This window comes from Balaenoptera ricei, chromosome 1 (genome assembly GCF_028023285.1).
Source record: "Balaenoptera ricei isolate mBalRic1 chromosome 1, mBalRic1.hap2, whole genome shotgun sequence".
NCBI classification, from domain to species: Eukaryota; Metazoa; Chordata; class Mammalia; order Artiodactyla; family Balaenopteridae; genus Balaenoptera; species Balaenoptera ricei.
In genome coordinates this window covers 2,399,552-2,419,812 of record NC_082639.1, presented here as the reverse complement: position 1 = coordinate 2,419,812, position 20,261 = coordinate 2,399,552, and the positions used below count along the sequence as shown (strand labels likewise).

At 58.2% G+C, this 20,261-nt stretch overlaps 1 protein-coding gene across 5 annotated transcripts; it reads right to left on the bottom strand.

Annotated features, from left to right (window-relative positions):
• Positions 1-3,088: 3,088 nt before the first annotated feature.
• On the bottom strand, positions 3,089-20,201 carry DFFB (DNA fragmentation factor subunit beta). Of its 5 annotated transcripts, none has more exons than XR_009499045.1 (8): positions 19,885-20,201; positions 18,032-18,158; positions 14,964-15,152; positions 14,028-14,107; positions 11,097-11,267; positions 9,734-9,834; positions 6,052-6,197; positions 3,302-3,869 (listed from the first exon to the last, which is right to left on the bottom strand). XR_009499045.1 is itself a non-coding variant. In XM_059904595.1 (7 exons), exons 1-7 carry the CDS (start codon positions 20,005-20,007, stop codon positions 3,152-3,154), a joined length of 1,026 nt encoding a protein of 341 aa, XP_059760578.1. In that variant the 5' UTR covers positions 20,008-20,201; the 3' UTR covers positions 3,089-3,151. The 5 variants fall into 5 exon arrangements, 2 of the variants coding, with proteins under 2 accessions (XP_059760578.1, XP_059760659.1); XR_009499042.1 differs by lacking the exon at positions 6,052-6,197 and having other exon boundaries at positions 3,302-3,529; positions 3,629-3,869; XR_009499047.1 differs by having other exon boundaries at positions 3,308-3,386.
• Positions 20,202-20,261: the final 60 nt, after the last annotated feature.

Sequence of the window (20,261 nt, the reverse complement as noted above, 5' to 3'; positions counted from 1 at the left end):
AGAGGAATGTGGGCCTGCTTGTCCGCTGCCCCTTCCTGTCACCAGCTGCTGGCAGAGGACACCAAGGCCGGGGACTAGGAGAGCGTCCAAGAGGGAGCCTGGTCCCCGGGTGACAGGCACAGGAGGAGAGCTGCCTGCAGTTCCAGAGGGCCGTGCTGGATTTTCACGAGTGAGCAGCGGTCCTACTGTTGCTGAGCTAGCAAACACTTCTGGTTTAGTTACAACAGCCGTTAGACTTCCCTCCCCCTAAAATGTCCTGTGAACCACGGAAGTTTCTTACATAACATCATTTGGGGGCAAAATATAGTTGAAGTGCCCTGTAAGGTTTCCCACTGTCCCTGATGGACCCAAAGTGCCGCCTGGAATCACCTGTCCCCACAGTCACTCTCTGCTTCAGTGTGGTCATTGTCCCATCAGCAGCTGTGACCGTCCCCTGCTCTGAATCATTCTGTGATTTACTGGTCAACAGACTACTTTAGTAACGTGATGATGTTGCTTCTGAGGCCTTTGGGCAGCGTCCAGGGAGAGTAATTTACAACCTGAGGTTCTGCAGGAATGACTGTTCATCACGGCACTCGGATTAGTGGGGTCGAGCTGCCTCAGATTTCAGGGGATTTTGTCTTTCCCCTACACTGGCTCCCGGGAGAAGCATCGACCTGAATCACAGCCCACTTGCAGGACAGATGCGTCGGCATGTTCCCACCAAGATGCGAAATGTAAACCTCACTCCTGGATGCCTGAGCCCCGCTGGCTTGCGGTCCGCATGGAACCCGGAGAGGTTCCTCCCCAGCCACCCAGGTTGCTGAGCTAAACCGCAGGAAGCTCCCCGCGTGTTCCAGGCCTTTTTCTAACTGATGACGGACAGTGTGGTGGGCCATCGTCCCGCCCACCCGCCTCCCCGGCACCAGCTGGCTCCACCAGGTTGCAGCTCTGTGGTTTCCAGTGGCAACTGGAGGCTCACGTTGAGCGCAGGGAAGGCCCGGTGGAACCTGCTGGGTGTCGACGGTGGCCAGGGTGGGCAAGTCCGTGTCCCTGATGGTTACTCCCGAGAGTGAGACATTACCAAAAGAAAACACCGGGTGTCCCCGTAAAGAGGCGGCTGGGACCGTGGCGGCGCATCTGGGGAACCTGTTCTGTGCTCACACGTGCAAGGACAGCGCAAAGAAAACACTTCGTGAGGCCAGCCCAGGGTGACATGAGCAAGACAGATGGAATGCAGATCAGGCCCTGGGGACGAAATAAAGTTTCAAAAAGCGTATTAAAACGCGTGTTAAAATTGCTCTAATTGGGAGTACCCCGAGGATGTGTTCTGCCAGCGTTTGAAATGATGAACACCCGACCCGCAGGCCAGGCCGTGTGACACATGCAGATTTTTAGAAACACTTTCTACGTGAATCTTCACAAAATGACCTACCGGTGCCAGAGCAGTAGGGGTGTGGGGTGCGTCCTGCGAGCATTCCTGCGACTCTGTCGACTGCCATCGACCGCTCATCCCGCTTCCTTGCGCACGTCTGTGCAGGGGACCTAGGACCGGCCTCAGGCACGACAGTTCTCAGAGCTCACAGGACTCGGGAAAGCTGTTGCACTCTTGGTCACCCCGATTAAAATTAGCAGAGGCAAAAGGTGCACGGGGCCAAGTCCAGGAGAGACCGGCACAAGCTTCTGGACGCCTCTCCCGGCAGTTGCACCAAGGCGGCATGATGTGGGCGGCTGAAGCCCTGACCAGTCGGCTCTTGGGGAGGCCTGGTGCCCGGGCAGCCCTGAGCAACCAGGGGCCGGGGGCGGGGGAAGGAAGGGGTCCTTATGACAACTCTGCTGAGTTGCCCTTCAGAAACATGTCACGAAGAGGTTGTAACAGGCCCACTCCAGCAGCAGAGAGCAGGCAGCCCTGCCCTGGACAGGCAGCCGCGGAGCTGGAGGGACGGGGTGGGGGCCGCTGGGCCTGGTCCGGCCTCCTTACTGCACAGACGGGACCCACCACGCTCCGGGGCGTCCAGCCTCTCCCACGTCCCCACTTCCCATCAGACTAGATCAGTGCCGTGAACTGAGACAGCACTTCTCAAATCCCACACAAAACTGGCACCTTCTAAAATGTGTGTATATTTCAGTGACTAAGACAGAATGATTTGGGTCAGCTTCTTAAAAGTCATTGACTCATTTTTTTCCTCATTTTCGTCATTCTCAATGAGGGCAAACTTTTTTGACGTGTCTATTTTTTAAAAATCTTTATTGCTTTTGTGATTATACAGTACATGTAAAAATTCAAGTATTACAAAATGTGACTTTAAAAAGTAAATTTAAAAAAATTATGAAATAAATGCTCATTTCAAAAACTTCAAGTATTATAAAATGCATGATTTAGAAAATTAGTCCTTTGTGATCCAATCACCCCCCCCCCACCAGCTTTCCTGCTCTTCACACGCAGTGACGGTCTCTGCATGACCAGCACATACGTGTGATACACACCCGTGTCACACTGGGCATGGCCGAGCCACCTGCCTGCCTCGTGCACTTAACAGCCAGCTTCCCACTTCTCACATAAATGCCTGAAACTGTTACAGAGTTTTGCATTACGTAGATGTGTCAGGTTGAGTCATGAAATTAATGCTATCTATCTGACCATTCTGGACCCATAAAAACAGCAATTTCCTATGGTTCAGCATAATGCCACAAGCAGCCCTACGGACATTTGGAGGGTTTCCCACTTTCTGCTGTTAGAAATAATACAGCAGTGAATATCCTTGTATTTTACCCCAAAAGGGTCACGACTCTTTCGAGCATTTAGAAGAGACCAGAGGATGGAGCGTTGCGTTTGCCTGGGGCGTGGAGGCCCAGTGGAGCCGAGCGCTAACACAAGTTCCCTGAAGCCCGAGTGGCCAGGCGAGAGGGGAGCCGCCTGGCTGGGGACACTGCACGCACACATGGGTGAAGCCGGAGGGAGGCCACTCCTGACCCCGGGTGTCCCGGGAGCCACCAGAATTGTCCTCTGGCAGCTGGGCTTGCAGAGGTCGGAAAACAGCTCCAGAAATGTGCTCAAACCAGAATCTGTAGGGAGATTTTTTTCAAGAGTTTTCCGGGAATATTGGAGTGGCAAAAAAAAAAAAAAAAAAGTAGCACCTGTTGGAAGGACGCATGTGCTGTCCGGGCTGCATCAAGGGCGCTGGCGAGCAGGCCGCTTCCTCCGGGGCACCGCCGGGGCTCGGTAGACCCTGCTGGGGTCGCAGTGGAGCCTGTGGGTGGTCTTCTTGTGGCAGGCGATGTGGACTAACTTGAGGTTCTCAGAGGTGAAGAGCAGGCGGTAGAAGTACTCCCAGTCTACTTCTCTCCCCTCGGCGTCGTGGATGGCCGCGGCCAGCGTGGGGACGACCGTGCGCTTCTTTTCTATTCTGCAAAGCAAGGTTAGAGACGTCGTCTCTGCTGTCACAATCTGTCACAATCCCCCAGGCACCTGCCAGGCCTCGTTTTCTGTTAAACCACAGAGATGGTTGAATGTGGTGTCTACTCGGCTGAGACATCCATCAAGGTTTGGCTGCTTCCAGGAGAGACAGGTGGAGATGGTTAAACTCGGCAGAGGAACTGCACTCAGGCCGTCCCAGACAGAGCAGGGCGGGCGCTGAAAGGGGCTCACCCTGTGGCCATCGAACGAGCACTGGGGACATCCCTCCACAGGCTGGCGGGGGTGCCATCGCCGCACGCGGCCACGCCCGCCGGGCCAGCCAGCCTGGCAGAGCCTGATGCCGGCCACCCGGGCTTCTCACATTTTACAGGTAGATGGGGGACTTCCCTGGCGGTCCAGTGGTTAGGACTCGGCGCTTTCACTGCTGAGGGTGCGAGTTCAATCCCTGGTCGGGGAACTAAGATCCCACAAGCTGCGCGGCACAGCCAAATTAAAAAAATAAAAACAGTAAATAAAAGTAGGTAGTGCGTATTTTTTTAAATACTGAAAAGTACACAGAGAAAAATGAGAGCCAACCGTACGTAGTCCCATCACACTCACTGACCAACAACTTGGCTTCCTTGGTTCACACTTTAGCTATGTGCAGACTTACCAAAAAATTACATGATACTGTACGAACGTTTTTAAATAGAATCTTACAAATAAAGCTAAAGTCACCTCCAACTACAGCCTTCGCTCTCATTTCCCGCCTTCCCTTCCCAGAGACGATCACTATTAAGGGTCTGACATTTGTCTTTCCAAATTTCATCCTGTACTTTTATACGCATATGTGTGTCCACTTAAAACGATCGTGATGTTATCTTTGTGTGAACTGCTTTCACTTATAAACAACAGTTCCAAAGACCTAAGTAACCAGCCTAGAAGCTTGTAAACTTGACAAGATGGAATTGGAAACAGCACAGCACGGGGGGCTGGCGGCAACTAAGCCGGCACATAGAATCCTGTGCCCCATGACACAGAAAAGGTGAGTAACGATAAATAAGTAGCTGAGAGTAAAAGAAAGAAGGCGGCTCCCCTCTGCAGACACAGAAACCAATGCTGGGCCACAGGACTGAGCTCCACTCCACAGCGCACCGGGGTTCCGGTCCTGATGGAGGCCCCAGGGGCCCTCAAGAGCCAGGAGGGGTGGGCCGAGATTCCCACCCCAGCCATTAGGGGAGGAACAGGTGCTGCCGGGATCCATGGCTTTGGGAGGGGAAGGAAAAGCCTCTGCATCAATTACCAACTGCTGCATAACCAGCCCCCCAAAACCTAGCGGTTCTGTGGGTTGGCCTGGCCCAGTCACGGGGCTGCACTCTGCTGGGGGGTTGGCCAGGGGCTGGCCCTTCTCCCCGCGGGGTCTTTCATCCTCCAGGAGGCCAAGTCAGGCTCCCCGGCGTGGTGAATGTGCGAGCCCTTGCCAGGCACCCCCGGGTTCCCGTCTGCTTGATGCAGTGGGGGGACGAGGTAAGGACACCCGGCAGGTGCTGGTCACAGGGCACCACTAGTGTGACCGTCCTCCAGTCACATGGAAAACCAGGACCCTCAGCCCACCTCTCACATGTCCAACTTTACACTGCACGTGGTAGGGAACCCGCAAGCAAGGAAGGCCTACTGAAAGCCCCGGGCACCTGGTGGAAACATGCAGAACCGCTCGGTGGGGACACACGGGCCATCTGCAGACACCTCCCACCGAGGACGAACTCACAGCCCAGACACGCACAAAGCACAAGGAATGCGCTGCAATGCACAGGAGGATGTAGCCAACTGCGGCGCCCCCAGAACCCCCAGGGATCTTACACAGACCACTCCCTCTGCCGCCAACTGCAGAGCTCAGGGCCCCGAGACCACCCTCAGGGTCCACAGTTCGCTGAAAGGACTCGGAAGGCCCCGAGAGCCTTCACACTTACAGTTACGGTTTACAACCATGAAAGCATGCAAATTAAAATCATCCAAGGTTCGGGACACACAGGGCGGGGAGTCCAGGGCAGCTGCGGCCGTCCTCTCCCCAGGGAGTTGTGGACAGTGCTCCCAGCAGTGGTGGTGACGACACACATGGAGAATCAGCACACAGGGTCGCTCCCTGAGCCTCGGCGTCCAGAGTCTTTACTGGGGCTCCGCCATGTGGGCACAGCTGACCACCCACAGGCTGACCTCATCCCCAGCACCCGCAGAGGGCAAGCTGAAACCACGTGACCCAAACCCCCCACCTTAGTCACACTGTTAGGCTGTCCAGTGACCCCCGGCCCCAGGCAAACAGAGACACTAGCAGGCAGCACACTCCGAGGGCTCAGAGGTGACCTCCCAGGGGTCACGGGCAAAGGCCAGACCTCTCTCTGCACACAACCATAAAATAAGTGTATTTAAAATAAAAATGAAATAAAAATAATAATGAAAGCAGACTGGCGTGAAGAGGCGTGTTTTTTAAAAATAACCCAAAAGCACTTGTAGAAAGGAAATATGTACTCAGTGCTGAATACACAGACTGAATGGCATCAGAGCTGAAGAGAGAATGCGTGAACTGAATGTATAGGAAGTGTTATTAGTCAGCTCGGACCACCGTCACAAAATACCATAGACTGGGCGGCTTAAAGAACAGAAATCAGTTTTCTCACCATTCTGGAGGCTGGGATTCTGAGACCAGAGGGCCAGCGTGGTTGGGTTCTGCTGAGAAGTGTCTTCCTGGCTCGCAGACGGCTGCCCCCTCGCTGCGTCCTCACATGGTGGACAGCGAGCCCTCTCTTCTTATGAGACCACAGTCCTATCAGATCAGTCCCATCAGATCCCCCCTTCCAACCTCATTTACCCTTAATCACCTCCTGAAGAGCCTATCCCCAGACACAGTCACCCTGGGGTTAGGGCTTCAGCACATGAATTTGGGGGGCACAGTTCAGTCCGTGGCAGGAAGTCCCCGGGAAAGGGAATGTGTAAGAGCAGACGCAGCACGAGGAGGACAGAAGGAGCTGGTCCAGGTCTGTGAGGGGGAGTCAGAGAATCAACGCTCAAGAGCTTCCCAAAATTAAAGACAGACACGTCTTCAGAGCAGAGAATACAAGTCCCGGTCAGAATTTAAAACAGAGATCTGTACTAGATACGCATCATTTTCAGAGAGAAAGGGAAAGCCTAAAGCTGCCACAGAAAAGGCAGAGGAGACTGACGGCAGTCTTGTGAACAGACGCCAGAAGGTGAGGCGGCGTGTCTCCAAAGCACTGCGGGCCGAGGGGCCGCCGGCCTGGAGTCACGTCAGCTCAGCAAGCGCTCAGGGCCTTTCTACGACCCCCTGACCCTCACTGTCGACAGGGAGTGAGCCTGAGTGCCATGTGATCTGTGGGTGAGCGTAAGCGAGGACCCACCCCGGGAACACGCCCACACTTTGTGCAGGGCTCACGGTGAGCAGAGGGGGTGACACCAAGGTGACTCCACGGGGCCTCGGGGCAAGGGAGATGCGAATCTGCTTCTGATGTGCTTCACTCAGGGGCCTCACTAAGGGAACACCAGCAGACATCTATTTCCCAAACCACCGAAGGGTGGGGTGATGGGCAAGGGAAAAGGAAAACTCGGTTAAACCCACAGAAAGCACAAAGGAGACCCAAAAGGGAAGAACTGGAACGGTGACTGGGAACCCAGAAGAGAGGGCTACAGAAGTCCAAACACATTTCCTATTTATTCAGCCAACACTGGGTGAATGGCCACAGTGGCCAGACGCTGTCCCGGCAGCTGAAAGACGCTGGGGACGTGCCCACACCAGTGACCTGGCAGAGCCCGATGCCGACGGGGAGCACGGCCGTCACCACACAGGCAGAGGACGGCAGCCGTCAGCTCTGACGGGACCATCTCGGACCCCACGGGAACAAGAGCAATAACACGGCCAGTGGGACACTCACCCAAACCTGGAGACACGTCAAGGTCGACAAGAAAGGGGCGGAAAGCCGGCAGAGCAGCTTAAATCCAGCCACGCAGGTCTGAGGCCACGCGGGTCTGAGGCCACTCGCACTCACGCCCCCGCCACTGAGGCTGAGAGGAGGCGTGAGCGGCCACAGCAGCGAGCGGGCACCGAGAGAGGCAGCTAGGAATCCGGCAGCAACTGAACACAAATGCCCACTTCTAACCAGTTCACGGAGCAGCGATAAAATCACGATGGAAATGACAGAATCCTTACACCTGAACAACAATAAAATTACCCAACTCACAGGCGGTAGCTAAAGCTGAAGCTGATAGCCTGAAATGTACATGATAGAAAACAGGAGAGATGCAAATTAACTAATAAGCAAGAAGAAACCCCAAAAAGTAGAAAGAAGGGATAAAAAATAAAAGCCAAATGTATGAAGTTAAGGAAAAGGCCGAGGACGGTTCTGAAGGGAGGGAGGGAAGCGCTGGTCCCAGACAGGAAGACTTCTCACAACACCGGGTGTTGGAGGAGGCGCCCTTAGCCCTCGGGGAACAGGACCCCTGCCCCGCCGCCCAGCCCACACGCCCGGAACTCAGGCGCAGGACGTCCTCCCAGGACAGGCTGCGCCCCCGTACGTGCAGCCCTCGTGGTGCGAGGGGGCCCGAGGGGTGAGAGAAGAGGGCAGGCTGCGGACTGCAGGCCACTGTAGCCACGTCCCGGAGCCCTGAGAAGTCCGCCGACTGGGACCAGGAACCTGGTCTGGGCCGCGGCGACACGGTCCAGGGCAGGAGGACAGCACGTGCTGTACTGAGGGTTTGTTACTCTTTAGTGTTTAACTATTTAAACACGTGGCTTGTGGCTTCAGCCCCACCAGAGTCGGGGTGGGCCTGTGGCCACATCTCAGGGAAACAATCAGACCAGTGTTTTCAAACCCCGGCTGCCTGCTGTCAAAACTGCATCTTAAATTAAAAGCCAGGTGCGTGCATCTATGTGGACGTATGTGTATTTAGAAGAAGAGCGGCAACGTAACTGGCACGTTTCAGGGGACATGACTCAGGGCCTGGCATGCACGCTGCTGCTTCATCCGTGTTCTCTTCCAGGCCCGCGGTTTCCCTCCTCAGACGCTGGCGGTGGCCCCTAGTGGGCCGTGAAAAGACAGGAGCAGGCAGATGGCCTGGAGCCCCGAGATCATCTTGGGGTGCTCCAGGCAGGTCAGAAACAGCGCAGCCAACCAGGAGAGAAAAACTAGGATATCTTCATGATACAGGAAGGGAAGGATTTCACACAAAAAAAAGAGATACGTCTCAGTACACTGGAATTTAAACCCGTCACAATCAAAGACATGCCAGACGCGAAAGACAAGCCCAAACTGTAAAAACATACCTGTAACACAAAGAGCTACCAAAGAATCAGTAACCAGGACGTGTAAAGAATTCCTACAAATTAATTAGAAAACCAAAGCCCAGTAAAACATGAGCAGAGGAAGCAAGAGCCACTTCACAGAACACAAACGGCCAATAAACACACGGACATTCAACCTTCCTAGTGACCAGGCAAATGAACTGTAACAGGAGAATCTGCTTCTCACCCATCAGACTGGGAGAACGCAAAAAGAGTACTGATACCAAGAGGTGGTGAAGCCTGGGGCGCGTGAACTCACAGCCGGTGAGGGTGTCGGTGGGACCACCCTGGAGAGCAACCCGGCAACACACAGGACGGGAGACAGGGGACGTTAGGAGCCAGCACCCCACGCGGGCAAAACTCCACGTGTAACTTTCCAGGAGGCCCTCTGCGCGCAGGGTTCCTTCGTGTCCGCGGCTCAGTATCCGCCGAGTCAACCAACGTGGATGGAGCAGTACTGCAGTATTTCCTACTGAAAACTCCACGTATACGTGGACCCATGCAGTTCAAACCCCACGTTGTTCAGGGCTCAACAAGAAAAGCATCTCAGTTAAAATAATAAAATTTTCCATTTCTGCACTTTTTTTGAAGAATGAGCTAATACACCCATAAAATGATCCTGCCGGCCAAGACTTGCTCACCCTGGTTGAAGCAGGAAACGCCCTACACGTCACAACGCAGAGCTCCGGCTCCCTGGGCGAGGCAGGGACCCCACACAGCTGCACAGGTGGGCGCTGGCGGCGGGCGGGGACGCGCGGGGTCGCACAGGTGCGTTCGGGGATCTGAGCCCACCGCGCCGAGTGACACCCGCCCCGCAGCTCAGGAGCGTCCGCACCGCACGCTCCCGGCAGCCCCTTCCGCGCCACACGCCCACGACGTCCGTGGGTCCGTGACGCGTGCGCCGGGCACGTGGCGCACCAGGCAGCCCGCCCGCCGCGGAAGCCGGGCAGGGCCAGGTCGCAGGCGCTCCGGGCCTGCGGTTGTGGCCTTCAGCCCCACGCACTCACACGTGGTCCAGGTTCCAGGTGCTAAAGAGGACGCGGCTCTCCCTGTTACTGTAGGGGTTGATGGAGTGTCTGGAAGCACAGTCGTCCACGTCAAAGGGACCCTGGGCCGAAAGAGAGAAGGTAAAGGCCACGAAGCCAAGGACCGTCTCACTGCCGCTCCACCCGCGACGGAGGCACCCCTCGGCGGGGGTCAGGCCCCGATAAACAGTCTCTGCTCAGGAGGTAAAGCATGCTGCCCTGGAACGGCACCCCGTTCCCTCATGACCCCGGGGTGATGCGCTGCGTCTGCGAAGGCGACAAGTGAGCCTACTGGCCGTTTGGGACGCCAGCTTCCCCACGCTGCTCCCATCACACGACTGCTCCCCTCCTGTCTCCTCCACGGCTTCCCAGCATTTCCCGGAGACCCTGCACAGGCTGGGCCTCGGAGACGTGTGAAAACATCTCCTCCTGCCTGAAGCCCCCAGCCCCACTCCGGCCCCCGAGGGCCCTCACAGCCGCCCCGCAGGAAGCCTACCACCCGACTCGCTTAGAGGCCTTTGACCCAGAGCCTGCCCAGGCCGGGGTGAAGGGTCTGGTCTCTGTCCCCGCCACACTCACTGCCAGGCTCCAGTCACACCCCCCCCGAGGGAGAGGTCAGTTGTGTGTGAGGTGTGACGTGAAGCCAGTTGGGAAGGAGCGGCGTTTGGATGCTCAGGGCCCGTCACACTTGGGAGGGGCTGCCTGGTGGGGGCAGAGGCATGGGGGCCTGTGGGAGGGAGGCCGCGCCCCCCCCGCCCACTCTGGGCCCAGCGCCAGCGGCAGGAGGGGATTTTACTGGAAGTGCGACGTACAGCTTGCAAAGAGCAAGATGTGCCCTTAGCTGTCTCCACAGCTCATAACGCTGCTTCCAGCTGATGCCACCCACCACGGTGCCAAGCCCAGCCAGAGCCCGAAATGTCACGTCCAGCCACCACCCTGAAATCCGGATGCTCCCTCATCCAGGCTTTCCCAGGGGAGCAAAACACACATCAGCCACCCAAACGAATGCCATCCCTCCTCTCACACCACGGTGGGGTCTCGGCTCATGAGCAGCTGTGTCCTGCCGCCCCCGCCCGCCAAAGCGGTTCTCAAGCGAGGGCCCTGAACCAGCACCCCTGGGGAACGTGTCACAAATGCAGGCTCTCAGGCCTCACCAGAGCTGCTGGAACAGAAGCCCCGGGAGGGGCCCAGGGGCTCACGAGCCCTCCAGGGGGTTCTGACACCACTTACGTCTGGGAGCCACTGGCTGAGACCCTCCCTCACCCCATGTGAGCTGACACCCGAGGGCTGCCCCAGCTCACCAGGCCTTGGCCGGGGTGGCCCGGGGCACACGCTCATGGCTCACCTGGCAGGAGAACCAGCCTTCAGGCGTGCAGAGCCGGCGGCTGGCCTTCGCCCCCCTGTCGAAGTAGCTGCTGTTGTAGCGGGCGGCCTGGAGCTTCTGGCACATGGCGCCCACGACCCGCAGGTACTCCTCCCGAGCCTCCGTGACAACCAGGGAGGCGCCAGACGTCACCTGGAAGAGGCAGAGGCATCGCTGAACGCTGGCCATGCGCCCAAAAACCCACCGCCGCCGGGGTCCCGGCCCACCAACGCCACAGCCCTCAGAGCCCCCGCCCCCTGGGGTCCCAGCGTGGCCCTGAGGTCGGGGATCTGGCCCCCGCCCCCTGGGGTCCCAGCGTGGCCCTGAGGTTGGGGATCTGGCCCCCGCCCCCTGGGCTTCCAGCGTGGCCCTGAGGTCGGGGATCTGGCCCCCGCCCCCTGGGCTTCCAGCACAGCCCTGAGGTCGGGGGTCTGGCCCCCACCCCCTGGGGTCCCAGCGTGGCCCTGAGGTTGGGGATCCGGCCCCCGACCCCTGGGCTTCCAGCACAGCCCTGAGGTCGAGGGTCTGGCCCCCGTCCCCTGGGCTTCCAGCACAGCCCTGAGGTCGGGGGTCTGGCCCCCACCCCCTGGGGTCCCAGCGTGGCCCTGATGTTGGGGATCCGGCCCCCGCCCCCTGGGGTCCCAGCACGGCCCTGAGGTCGGGGATCCAGCCCCCGCCCCCTGGGGTCCCAGCGTGGCCCTGAGGTCGGGGGTCTGAGCTCACACTGACTGTGCCTGTCTGACCCTGGGAAATTTCCCTGGGCCCATGAGTTGGAGCTTTGGTCACAATCAGATAAGAACTCAAGCTCCAGGCATCTTGGCCGCCCTGTCCCCCAAGCACTGCCCACTGCTTAGCAGCAAGAAACCCGAGAGGAAGTGTGCAGGTGAGGAGTGACCAGCGCACTGCCGCCCACTGGGGCGCAGGTGGAGACTGGCACCCATGGGCACACCCGGGCCCACACTGAGCACTGGGCAGAAGCGAGGAGACCGCCTGGCCCAGTGGGAGCGACAGCAGGGCAGCAGACGGGTCATCACCGGACAGGGGGCTGCACCCAGCAGGGGCTGGGAAGGATGACCTGGAGACGCCCGCCAGCCAGCGCGGGGAGCGCGTCCTCGGCAACAGAAGGAGCCCGAGGGTGGCCACTTTCAGGCAGAGATGGGGGGCAGGGGGAGAGGGGGAGCTGGACCAGGCCCCAGGACCTCAGACACCCCAGTCCTGAGGTTTCCTTCTGTGTGAGGGGATCTCAACGGAGCGCGTGTGGGCAGTTCTGCAGCCCCCACGTGAGGCCAGGTGCAGGTGAGGGGTGGGGGGGTGCCTGCAAAGGACGAACAAGACGCCCCACGGCTGACGTCCAGCCACGCAGCACAGGGGCAACAGCGCCCACGGGCCTCTGCGGGGAGCGCCCAGCCCAGCCCCGGGCTCCAGCGCTGGTTCTCTGAGGACCCCTGCCTGCCACTGTCCCCAAACCCACCCCCTGCCGCCTGTCCTCCCATGAAGGGTGGAAGAGAGCCTCCCAGAACCCAGCCTCGGGGCCGGTCAAGCACCCAGGTTATCCTCCAGAGAGGGGGCAACGCACCCCCGAGGCACCACAGGCACCAGCACCCCCGCGGCCTGCCCTGCTGCAGGCCATCTGTCAGCTGGGCCACCTCCCTGCTGAAAGGCAGCGGGACAGAGCGCACTGGGCCCGAGGACCCGTTTCTCCTCGGAGGTGAAGTGCGTCTCCATCGGGAGCGTTTCGGCTCTAAACCTGTATCCACCTGCTGCTCACGCCTCCCGGAGGGGAGCCCAGAGTCAGAGCCTGGACCCACCAAGACTCGGAGCCCCTCCTGCTGCTTCTTGGAGGTCAGACAGCTGCGCCTCGCACAGGCGGGAAAGTCAACGGCAGCGCTGGGGACAGAAGAGCGGCTGCCCCTCCCCACCCACCATGTGGGCGTCCATCCAAGCTAACGGTGGACGGAGACGGCTACTTGGGATGAGCTCAGGTCGAAACTGAACCGCCGGACGGATGAAGGCGTTCGAAGGTGGGTTCTACTCACAGCCCGTAGGGAGAGTTCACGGAGAGTGCAGGGAGGCAAAGTCTGCAACCCCGGACCCAGCTTGAGCTCTGACAGGGGGAAGCCAGAGGTCGGCCGTGCGGGGGGCTCCCCGGGCAAGCGGCCCATCCACTGCTGGCTCACGTCCACCTGCACCCAGACTGGCATCCACAGCAGCACCTGCCCCTGAACCTGCACCCACGCCAGCGCCCACGCCAGCACTTATACCAGCACCTGCCCCTGAACCTGCACCCACGCCAGCACTTATACCAGCACCTGCACCTGAACCTGCACCCACGCCAGCGCCCACCCCAGCGCCCACGCCAGCACTTATACCAGCACCTGCACCTGAACCTGCACCCACGCCAGCACTTATACCAGCACCTGCACCTGAACCTGCACCCACGCCAGCGCCCACCCCAGCGCCCACGCCAGCACTTATACCAGCACCTGCACCTGAACCTGCACCCACGCCAGCACTTATACCAGCACCTGCTCCTGAACCAGCACCCACGCCAGCACTTATACCAGCACCTGCACCTGAACCTGCACCCACGCCAGCACTTATACCAGCACCTGAACCTGAACCTGCACCCACGCCAGCACTTATACCAGCACCTGAACCTGAACCTGCACCCACGCCAGCACCCACCCCAGCACCCACCCCAGCACTTATACCAGCACCTGAACCTGAACCTGCACCCACGCCAGCACCCACCCCAGCACCCACGCCAGCACTTATACCAGCACCTGCTCCTGAACCTGCACCCACGCCAGCCTGTGCGCTCCTCCAACATCCACGCTGGCCCTGGAGCGGAGTCCAACAGCAGAGCCCGCTTCCTAAACCCGCCTGGCACACCCGGCACCAGTGTGGACCTACCTCTCTCAGGTAGCTCCGGATCCGGCTCTCGCAGCTGTATCTCAGGTAGCCAGACTTGTTCCTAAACCGGGACTCCAAACCTGCCGGAAGGAGAGACAAGACGCCTGGAGCCCAGGGCCCGTGCTCTCCCAGGATGGGCGGAAGGTGAGGGCCGTTTTGCTCAGCTCCATCTAGAAACGTTCTAATGGGGACCTACACGCTATCCCTGGATTTTGTTCGTTTGTGGAGAAGTCTGGTCCACCAGCACGGAGCGTCTCAAAGGCCACCGAGGGGCTTCTGCCTGGTGGCACCTCCAAGCCCCTTTTCCAAGAGGGCTGCAGTCGCTCAGGGCTCCCTCCGCCTGGCTTGAGAGGCCAGTCCAAAAGGTGGGAGCAGCCCAGGTGAATGGATAAAGAAGATGTGGTCCACCCAGGTGATGGAATATCACGCAGCCTCAAAGAGGAAGGGAATCCTGACACCTGCTTCCATATGGATGAACCATGAAGACGTTAAATGCTGAGTGAAGTAAGCCAGATGCCCAATCCCACTCATACGAGGCCCCTGGAGGAGTCAGAATCACAGGCACAGGAAGAAGGCTGGGGGCTGGGGCTGGGGAGGGGTGGGGAGTGATGTTTAATGGGGGCAGAGCTTCAGTCTGGGAAGATAAAAATGTCTGAGAACAGACGGTGGTGATGCCGCCCACAATGGGAATGTATGTAATGCCAGCGAACTACACGCCTGAAAACGGTAAAGACAGTAGATTTCATCTTATGCCTGCTTGACCACAAATGAAAATTGAATAAAAATAAAACGGCCAGTCCCAGGGCTGCCTGGCCCCTGGCCCCGGGTTTGGGGAGCCCCTGGGTCTGGGAACTGGCACAGATCCCATGTCCCAGCAAGCTGGCCCGGAGGAAGCCCTCCCCACCCGCTCCCTCCAGGCCCGACTCCATGAGGCACCTTCGAACCACGGTGCGTCCTCGGCCCTGGTCTCGGCCGCGATGTTCTCGCTGACGGTGCCCAGCAGGTCGGCCAGGAGCTTCTGCCGCAGCGGGGCCCGCTCGTCCGAGAGCAGCTGCCGGGCGGCCTGGATGAGCTCTGCGTGCGGCTCCTGGAACACGCTCAGGAAGCGGCTGATGTCACTCGCGTCTGCCACCGCAGGGAACACAGAGGCCACCAGGCCTTGGAGCACTGCCTCGGGGACACCACCTCCTCCCCCGGGACCAGCCAGACCCCTGCCCCGACAGTCACCAGCCCGGGGTTCCGGGCCTTGGGCCTGGCTGCCCGCGCCCGGCTGGTGTGAGGACAGACGGGGAGGACACAGGACACGGTTTGGAAAACGAAAGCCACCCAAGCGAGTTGCCGCCCTTCCCCTCAGCCTTCCTTCCTCCAAGTGAAATCGCCTCGTCTTGCGACCTCCCTGGAGACCTCTCACACTCCAGGTTCGTCCCTTCACTGCCCTGCTGGCTCCCGGGGCCTTTCAGCTCACACCCGAAAGCAGCAAGCCCTCCGAGCAGGCACTCGGGACCGAGGGCTTCACAGCGTCCTACGAACAGAAGTCCAGACGCATGCGAGGAACAGGCCCCACGGTCCCGAGGGTCATTCCAGGGATGTGGGGCCACTCGGGGTCCAAACGTCAATCAGTGTGATCCACCCTCAACAGGCTAACCAAGAAAAGTCACGTGATCAGAGCAACTGGCGCAGAAAGACAGAGAAGATCTTCGAGACCTAGAGCTTGGTGAAAAGGTCTCAGACTGAACACCAAAGCCATACGCGTAGAAGGATAAAAAGGGACAAGTTGGATTTCATCAAAATTAAACTTTTACTCCATGAAAGACGCGGTTAAGAGAACAAAAAGACAAGCTGCAGGGACTTCCCTGGTGGCGCAGTGGTTGAGAATCCGCCTGCCAATGCAGGGCACACGGGTTCGAGCCCTGGTCCGGGAAGATCCCACATGCCGCGGAGCAACTGGGCCCGTGCGCCACAACTACTGAGCCTGCGCTCTAGAGCCTGACAGCCACAACTACTGAGCCCACGTGCCGCAACTACTGAAGCCCACACACCTAGAGCCCGTGCTCCACAACAAGAGAAGCCACCGCAGTGAGAAGCCCGTGCACTGCAATGAAGAGTAGCCCCCGCTCGCCGCAACTAGAGAAAGCCCGCGTGCAGCAACAAAGACCCAACGCAGCCAAAAAAAATAAATAAATTTATTTTAAAAAAACACATATACTCTTTGACTCAGCAATTCTACTCCTAGAAATCTTTCTCACAGAAATAAAAGCATAATGGTCATAAGAACATATTTATTAAAAAAAAAAAAAAAAGACAAGCTACAGACTGGGAGAAAATATCAGTGTCAACCACACGTCTGACAAAGACTCATCTGGAATATATTAGGAAAAATGTCACAAAACTCAACCGTAAAAAACATCCCATTAGACAACGGACAAAAGACACTTCACAGGAAGGTTTACAGATGGTAAATCAGCCCAGGAGAAGATGGTCAACACCATCCGTCGGGAGGGAAATGCAAGTCCAGACGCCATCGCACACCCACCAGAATGGCTAAAATGAAAAGAGCGACAATGCCAAGAGCTGGAGAGGCCGTTCTCGTCCCTGCTGTGGAGGAAGGACGGGACCGCAGCTCTGGAAGGCAGCGTGCAGTTCCTTTCCTTTTCTAACAACTTTATTGAGACTTCATTCTCTAGAAGCACAAGGAGGAAGGACGCGTGCCACTAGGAGCACACAGCGGACGTGTCACCTTCACTGCTGACAGCAGAGTCCCAACCGAGGGGCGAGGCCACACCTGCACTGCTCTCGGGCTTCTCTCTCTGCCCTTTCGGCGGAGGAGATAGGACAACCTCGGTCCTCAGAGCTCCACTTCCTTCCCCAGGCACCAGAAACATCTCCTGAAATGGAAGCCCCTTTGCACAAGGGCCAGACGACCCTCCCAGGGGAAGGGCACACGCCTGGCCACCGGCCTATGGCTCCAGAGTAGCACTTGTCATCCAGCACAGACCCCCCTAAAGAATCACCTCCAAAAGCACCTGCTCCAATAAGGCAGCCCCGACAGGAGCCTAAGGACGGTGTGTCCGCAAACCCGACAGAGACCAGACACTGAGCACGGCATCAGCCACCAGCCCATCCCTTAGGAAGTTGATAAAAGAAATTTTTACATATTGAGATACAGGGACGTCGTTCTGGCTTCTACATGAGTTAACTTGAATTTGATGTTAACTAAAACAGCCTTTTTGCGGCTGATCAAACATACACTGCACATCTGCTTGAATTATTAACGAAAAGGGCGCACTGACCAGAAGTAAAGAACATCCATGTTAAAAATAAAAATTAAATGCCCCTCTTCCTGGGACACCAATGCTGGTTACTCTTTCGATCGTAAGGCTCCCTCCCAGGTGCCAAGCCCATGCTGACTCGCTGTGTACGTGCTGGTCTGGTTTTTTTTTTGAAACCTCGGAGAAATGCATCCCTGAATTGTTTAATGGTCTTTGTTCTGACAAGGCATAAAACTGTGCCAAAAACCCTGCTTCTCTGGAGCAGTTTCTCAGAGTAACCTGGGAAGAGAGCTTCTGGGCTATAGTCCTCAGTCTGGCTCAAATAAAACTATTCTATTCTTATTATTGATTGGTTATTGATTATTTTCCTCGACCAAGCCCAGCAGAACAGGACAGCCTCTCTCTCTGGCTCTGCCTTCCCCGCAAAACTGGGCAGGCCCCCACCCCCAAAGCCCTCCCTTCTGCCCTTAGGGGTTACCAGGACACTCCAAATGAATGTAAATAGAACTAAAGGAATTTCTTAAAAAGACACATAGAACACCCAGCTGGACAACTGGCCTCCTGACAAAAGGATGAACAACTCTGCCACCTGATTCTGCCTCCGGGGGCTTCCTCCTTCAGAGTGCAGAGTACGGGGGACCCCTCCCTCCCGGGGCTGGCACCCCCAGGCAGGCCCTCTGCACCTCCAAAGCCGCACCAGCTTCCCCACCAATCTCCAAGGTCCCCGCCACTTACAACCCCGCCAGGTCTGCCCCGCAGTGAGAAGCACGAGCTCCGAGTCGTCGGGGACACTCCAGAAGTAATCTCCAGTCAGCTCCGTGCCATCCTCGTAGAGACACAGGCTGGAGCCAGGAACGGGGAGCTGGGGAGAAGGGGGGGAGGGGAGAGCAGGGTGGGATGCTTACTTCCTGGATCTCGGGCGGCCCAGTCTTGGGGTGGCGACCTGAGGTCTTCCCATCTGCAGCCCTCACAGAGAACAAGAAGGAACCACTACGCTGTAAAGAATCCCGCTCGAGATGCAGTCTGCACGTACAGAGCACGTCCAAACAAGGGCACCTACTGTAGGTCGTTCTAAGATGTGGAAAGTCATAGAAATACATACACGGTGATAACCACTTTGCAGGATTCACCACTCGGACCCTTCAAACCGAGCTCCTCCGGGGCGCTTTAAAATCCAAGCCTGTTTCCAAAAATGACCCTTGACTGCTTGCACTAAGCCTGTAAACACATCCCCATCAACGAGGCTCATTGCCCGACAGGTGTCAGGACACATCGCCTACCGCTCGAGTTTCTCCCTGGGCACCAATTAGTTAAGGAGAACATCCTACTGGGCAGGACTCACCGCCTCTGTCCACGGAAGTGTGATCAGCACACGGGACTCTGAACTTGCTGAGGTTTAGTCCTCTGGTGCTCGACACCGATCAGTTTTATGAATTTTCAATAGCAACTCCTCCCCTCCCCCACCCCACCCCACACATGCACACACAACCCCAGCACTGGTCTAAGCCCAGTCGAGGAAATTAATTCAGTAAGGGTGAGAACAATGGCTGAAATACCTAGAATATTCGTGCCAAAGGGCTCTGAGAGGCCTCTGAGCCCAATCCTTCATTTTACACCAGGGGAAGCCAGGCAGGGAACGGCCTGTGCCCTGGAGCACTTGAGCCTACCAGCACTGGAACCAGGTCCCTGGGTCTCAGGCCAGAGCTGTCCTGACCCTCACAGTCAGAAGGGGGAAGTTTCCCAGGCCTCTCTACAAACTCCCCCTGCTCTGACGGGGCCGAGGAGCCAGAGGAGGAGGTTGGGGGCCTCCTCTGCAGCAGCACAGGAAATGGGAATTCCCTGGGGCCCAGATGTCTCACACTCCCTGGTTTTGAGGCACAAAAGCAGTACCTCCTATTCTCCCCAAATTTCTCCCAAGCAGGTGGGCTCCTGAGCGCTGGGGCAGAGGCTTCACTCAGGCCATCTGCTGAGATGCGGCACCATGCACCAGGACCCAGAAGCCGGGAAGGACCCCAATTCCCCCGACCCCCGCCTGCAGCCCCCCGCACCCGCAGAGGCTGGGCTAAGAGGCTTCCGGCGTAGCGAGACCCGGGTTTAAACACCGGCCGTTCCTCAGTGGCTATGGCAAGTTGCTTAGTCGCTCGGTGCCTCAGTTTCCTCATCTGTGAAATGGGGGTGTTAGCGCCCGATTCACAGGGCGACAGGTGGACTCCACGACAGCCCACGTAAGGAGCCAGGATGGAGCCCGGGGTCGGGCACGTGGCCGTCGGCAGTGGTCAGGCTCAGGCTTTCCGCCCCGGGGATATGGACAGTGCCCCCTCCCAGCGACCGTCAGGACTCGGGGACGCACGGAGGCTCGGTGCAGCCTGAGCTCGGCCAGTCCTGACAGTGCAGGACGACGGGCCAACATCTTCCCAGCTCACCAAGAGTGCTCTGGGCAGGCTCGCTCGGCCACACTCGCCCCCACCCCAAACGCCACGCGGCCCGGGGCGCCCGCAAGCAGAGGCCCCCAGTCCATCGGCCCCCAGCTCCTCGGACCGGGGAGCACCTGCAAGCGGAGGCCCCCCGCCCCCCGGACCCCGGGGCACCTGCAAGTGGAGGCACGCCTTCCGCAGCACTTCCTCGCAGCTCCTGCCCGCCACCCCAAATTTCTTCTGGTTGTGCAGGGCCCGCAGCTTGAACCTCTTGAGCTTCTGGAGCACCGCAGACATCCTCAAAGCCTCCGGGCCCGCGGGCGGAGCCTACTCGGAGGGCCGCGCCGGGGGTCCGCGCCTGGGGGGTTCCACGAAGGGGAATCAAGGCCCCCTGCCGCCCCCCGCCCCGCGAAACTACACTACCCTGAAGGCCCGGGAAGCGGCGGCATGACCCCGCCTTGTGCGCAGGCGCCATTCCCTGAAAACTACATTACCCAGAAGGCCCAGGAAGAGGCGGCGCGACCCGTCTTGTGCGCAGGCGCGACGGGGCG

Bases quoted from the DNA above. Each gene is read 5' to 3' on its own strand.
- DFFB (XM_059904595.1), bottom strand. From the start codon at position 20,007: ATGTCTGCGGTGCTCCAGAAGCTCAAGAGGTTCAAGCTGCGGGCCCTG. The intron at 15,153-18,031 runs GTAAGTGGCGGG...CTGCGGTGGCAG, and splicing joins GGGGCAGACCTGGCGGGGTT to ACGCGAGTGACATCAGCCGC. The intron at 9,835-11,096 runs GTGAGCCATGAG...CTTTCGGCCCAG, and splicing joins AAGGCTGGTTCTCCTGCCAG to GGTCCCTTTGACGTGGACGA.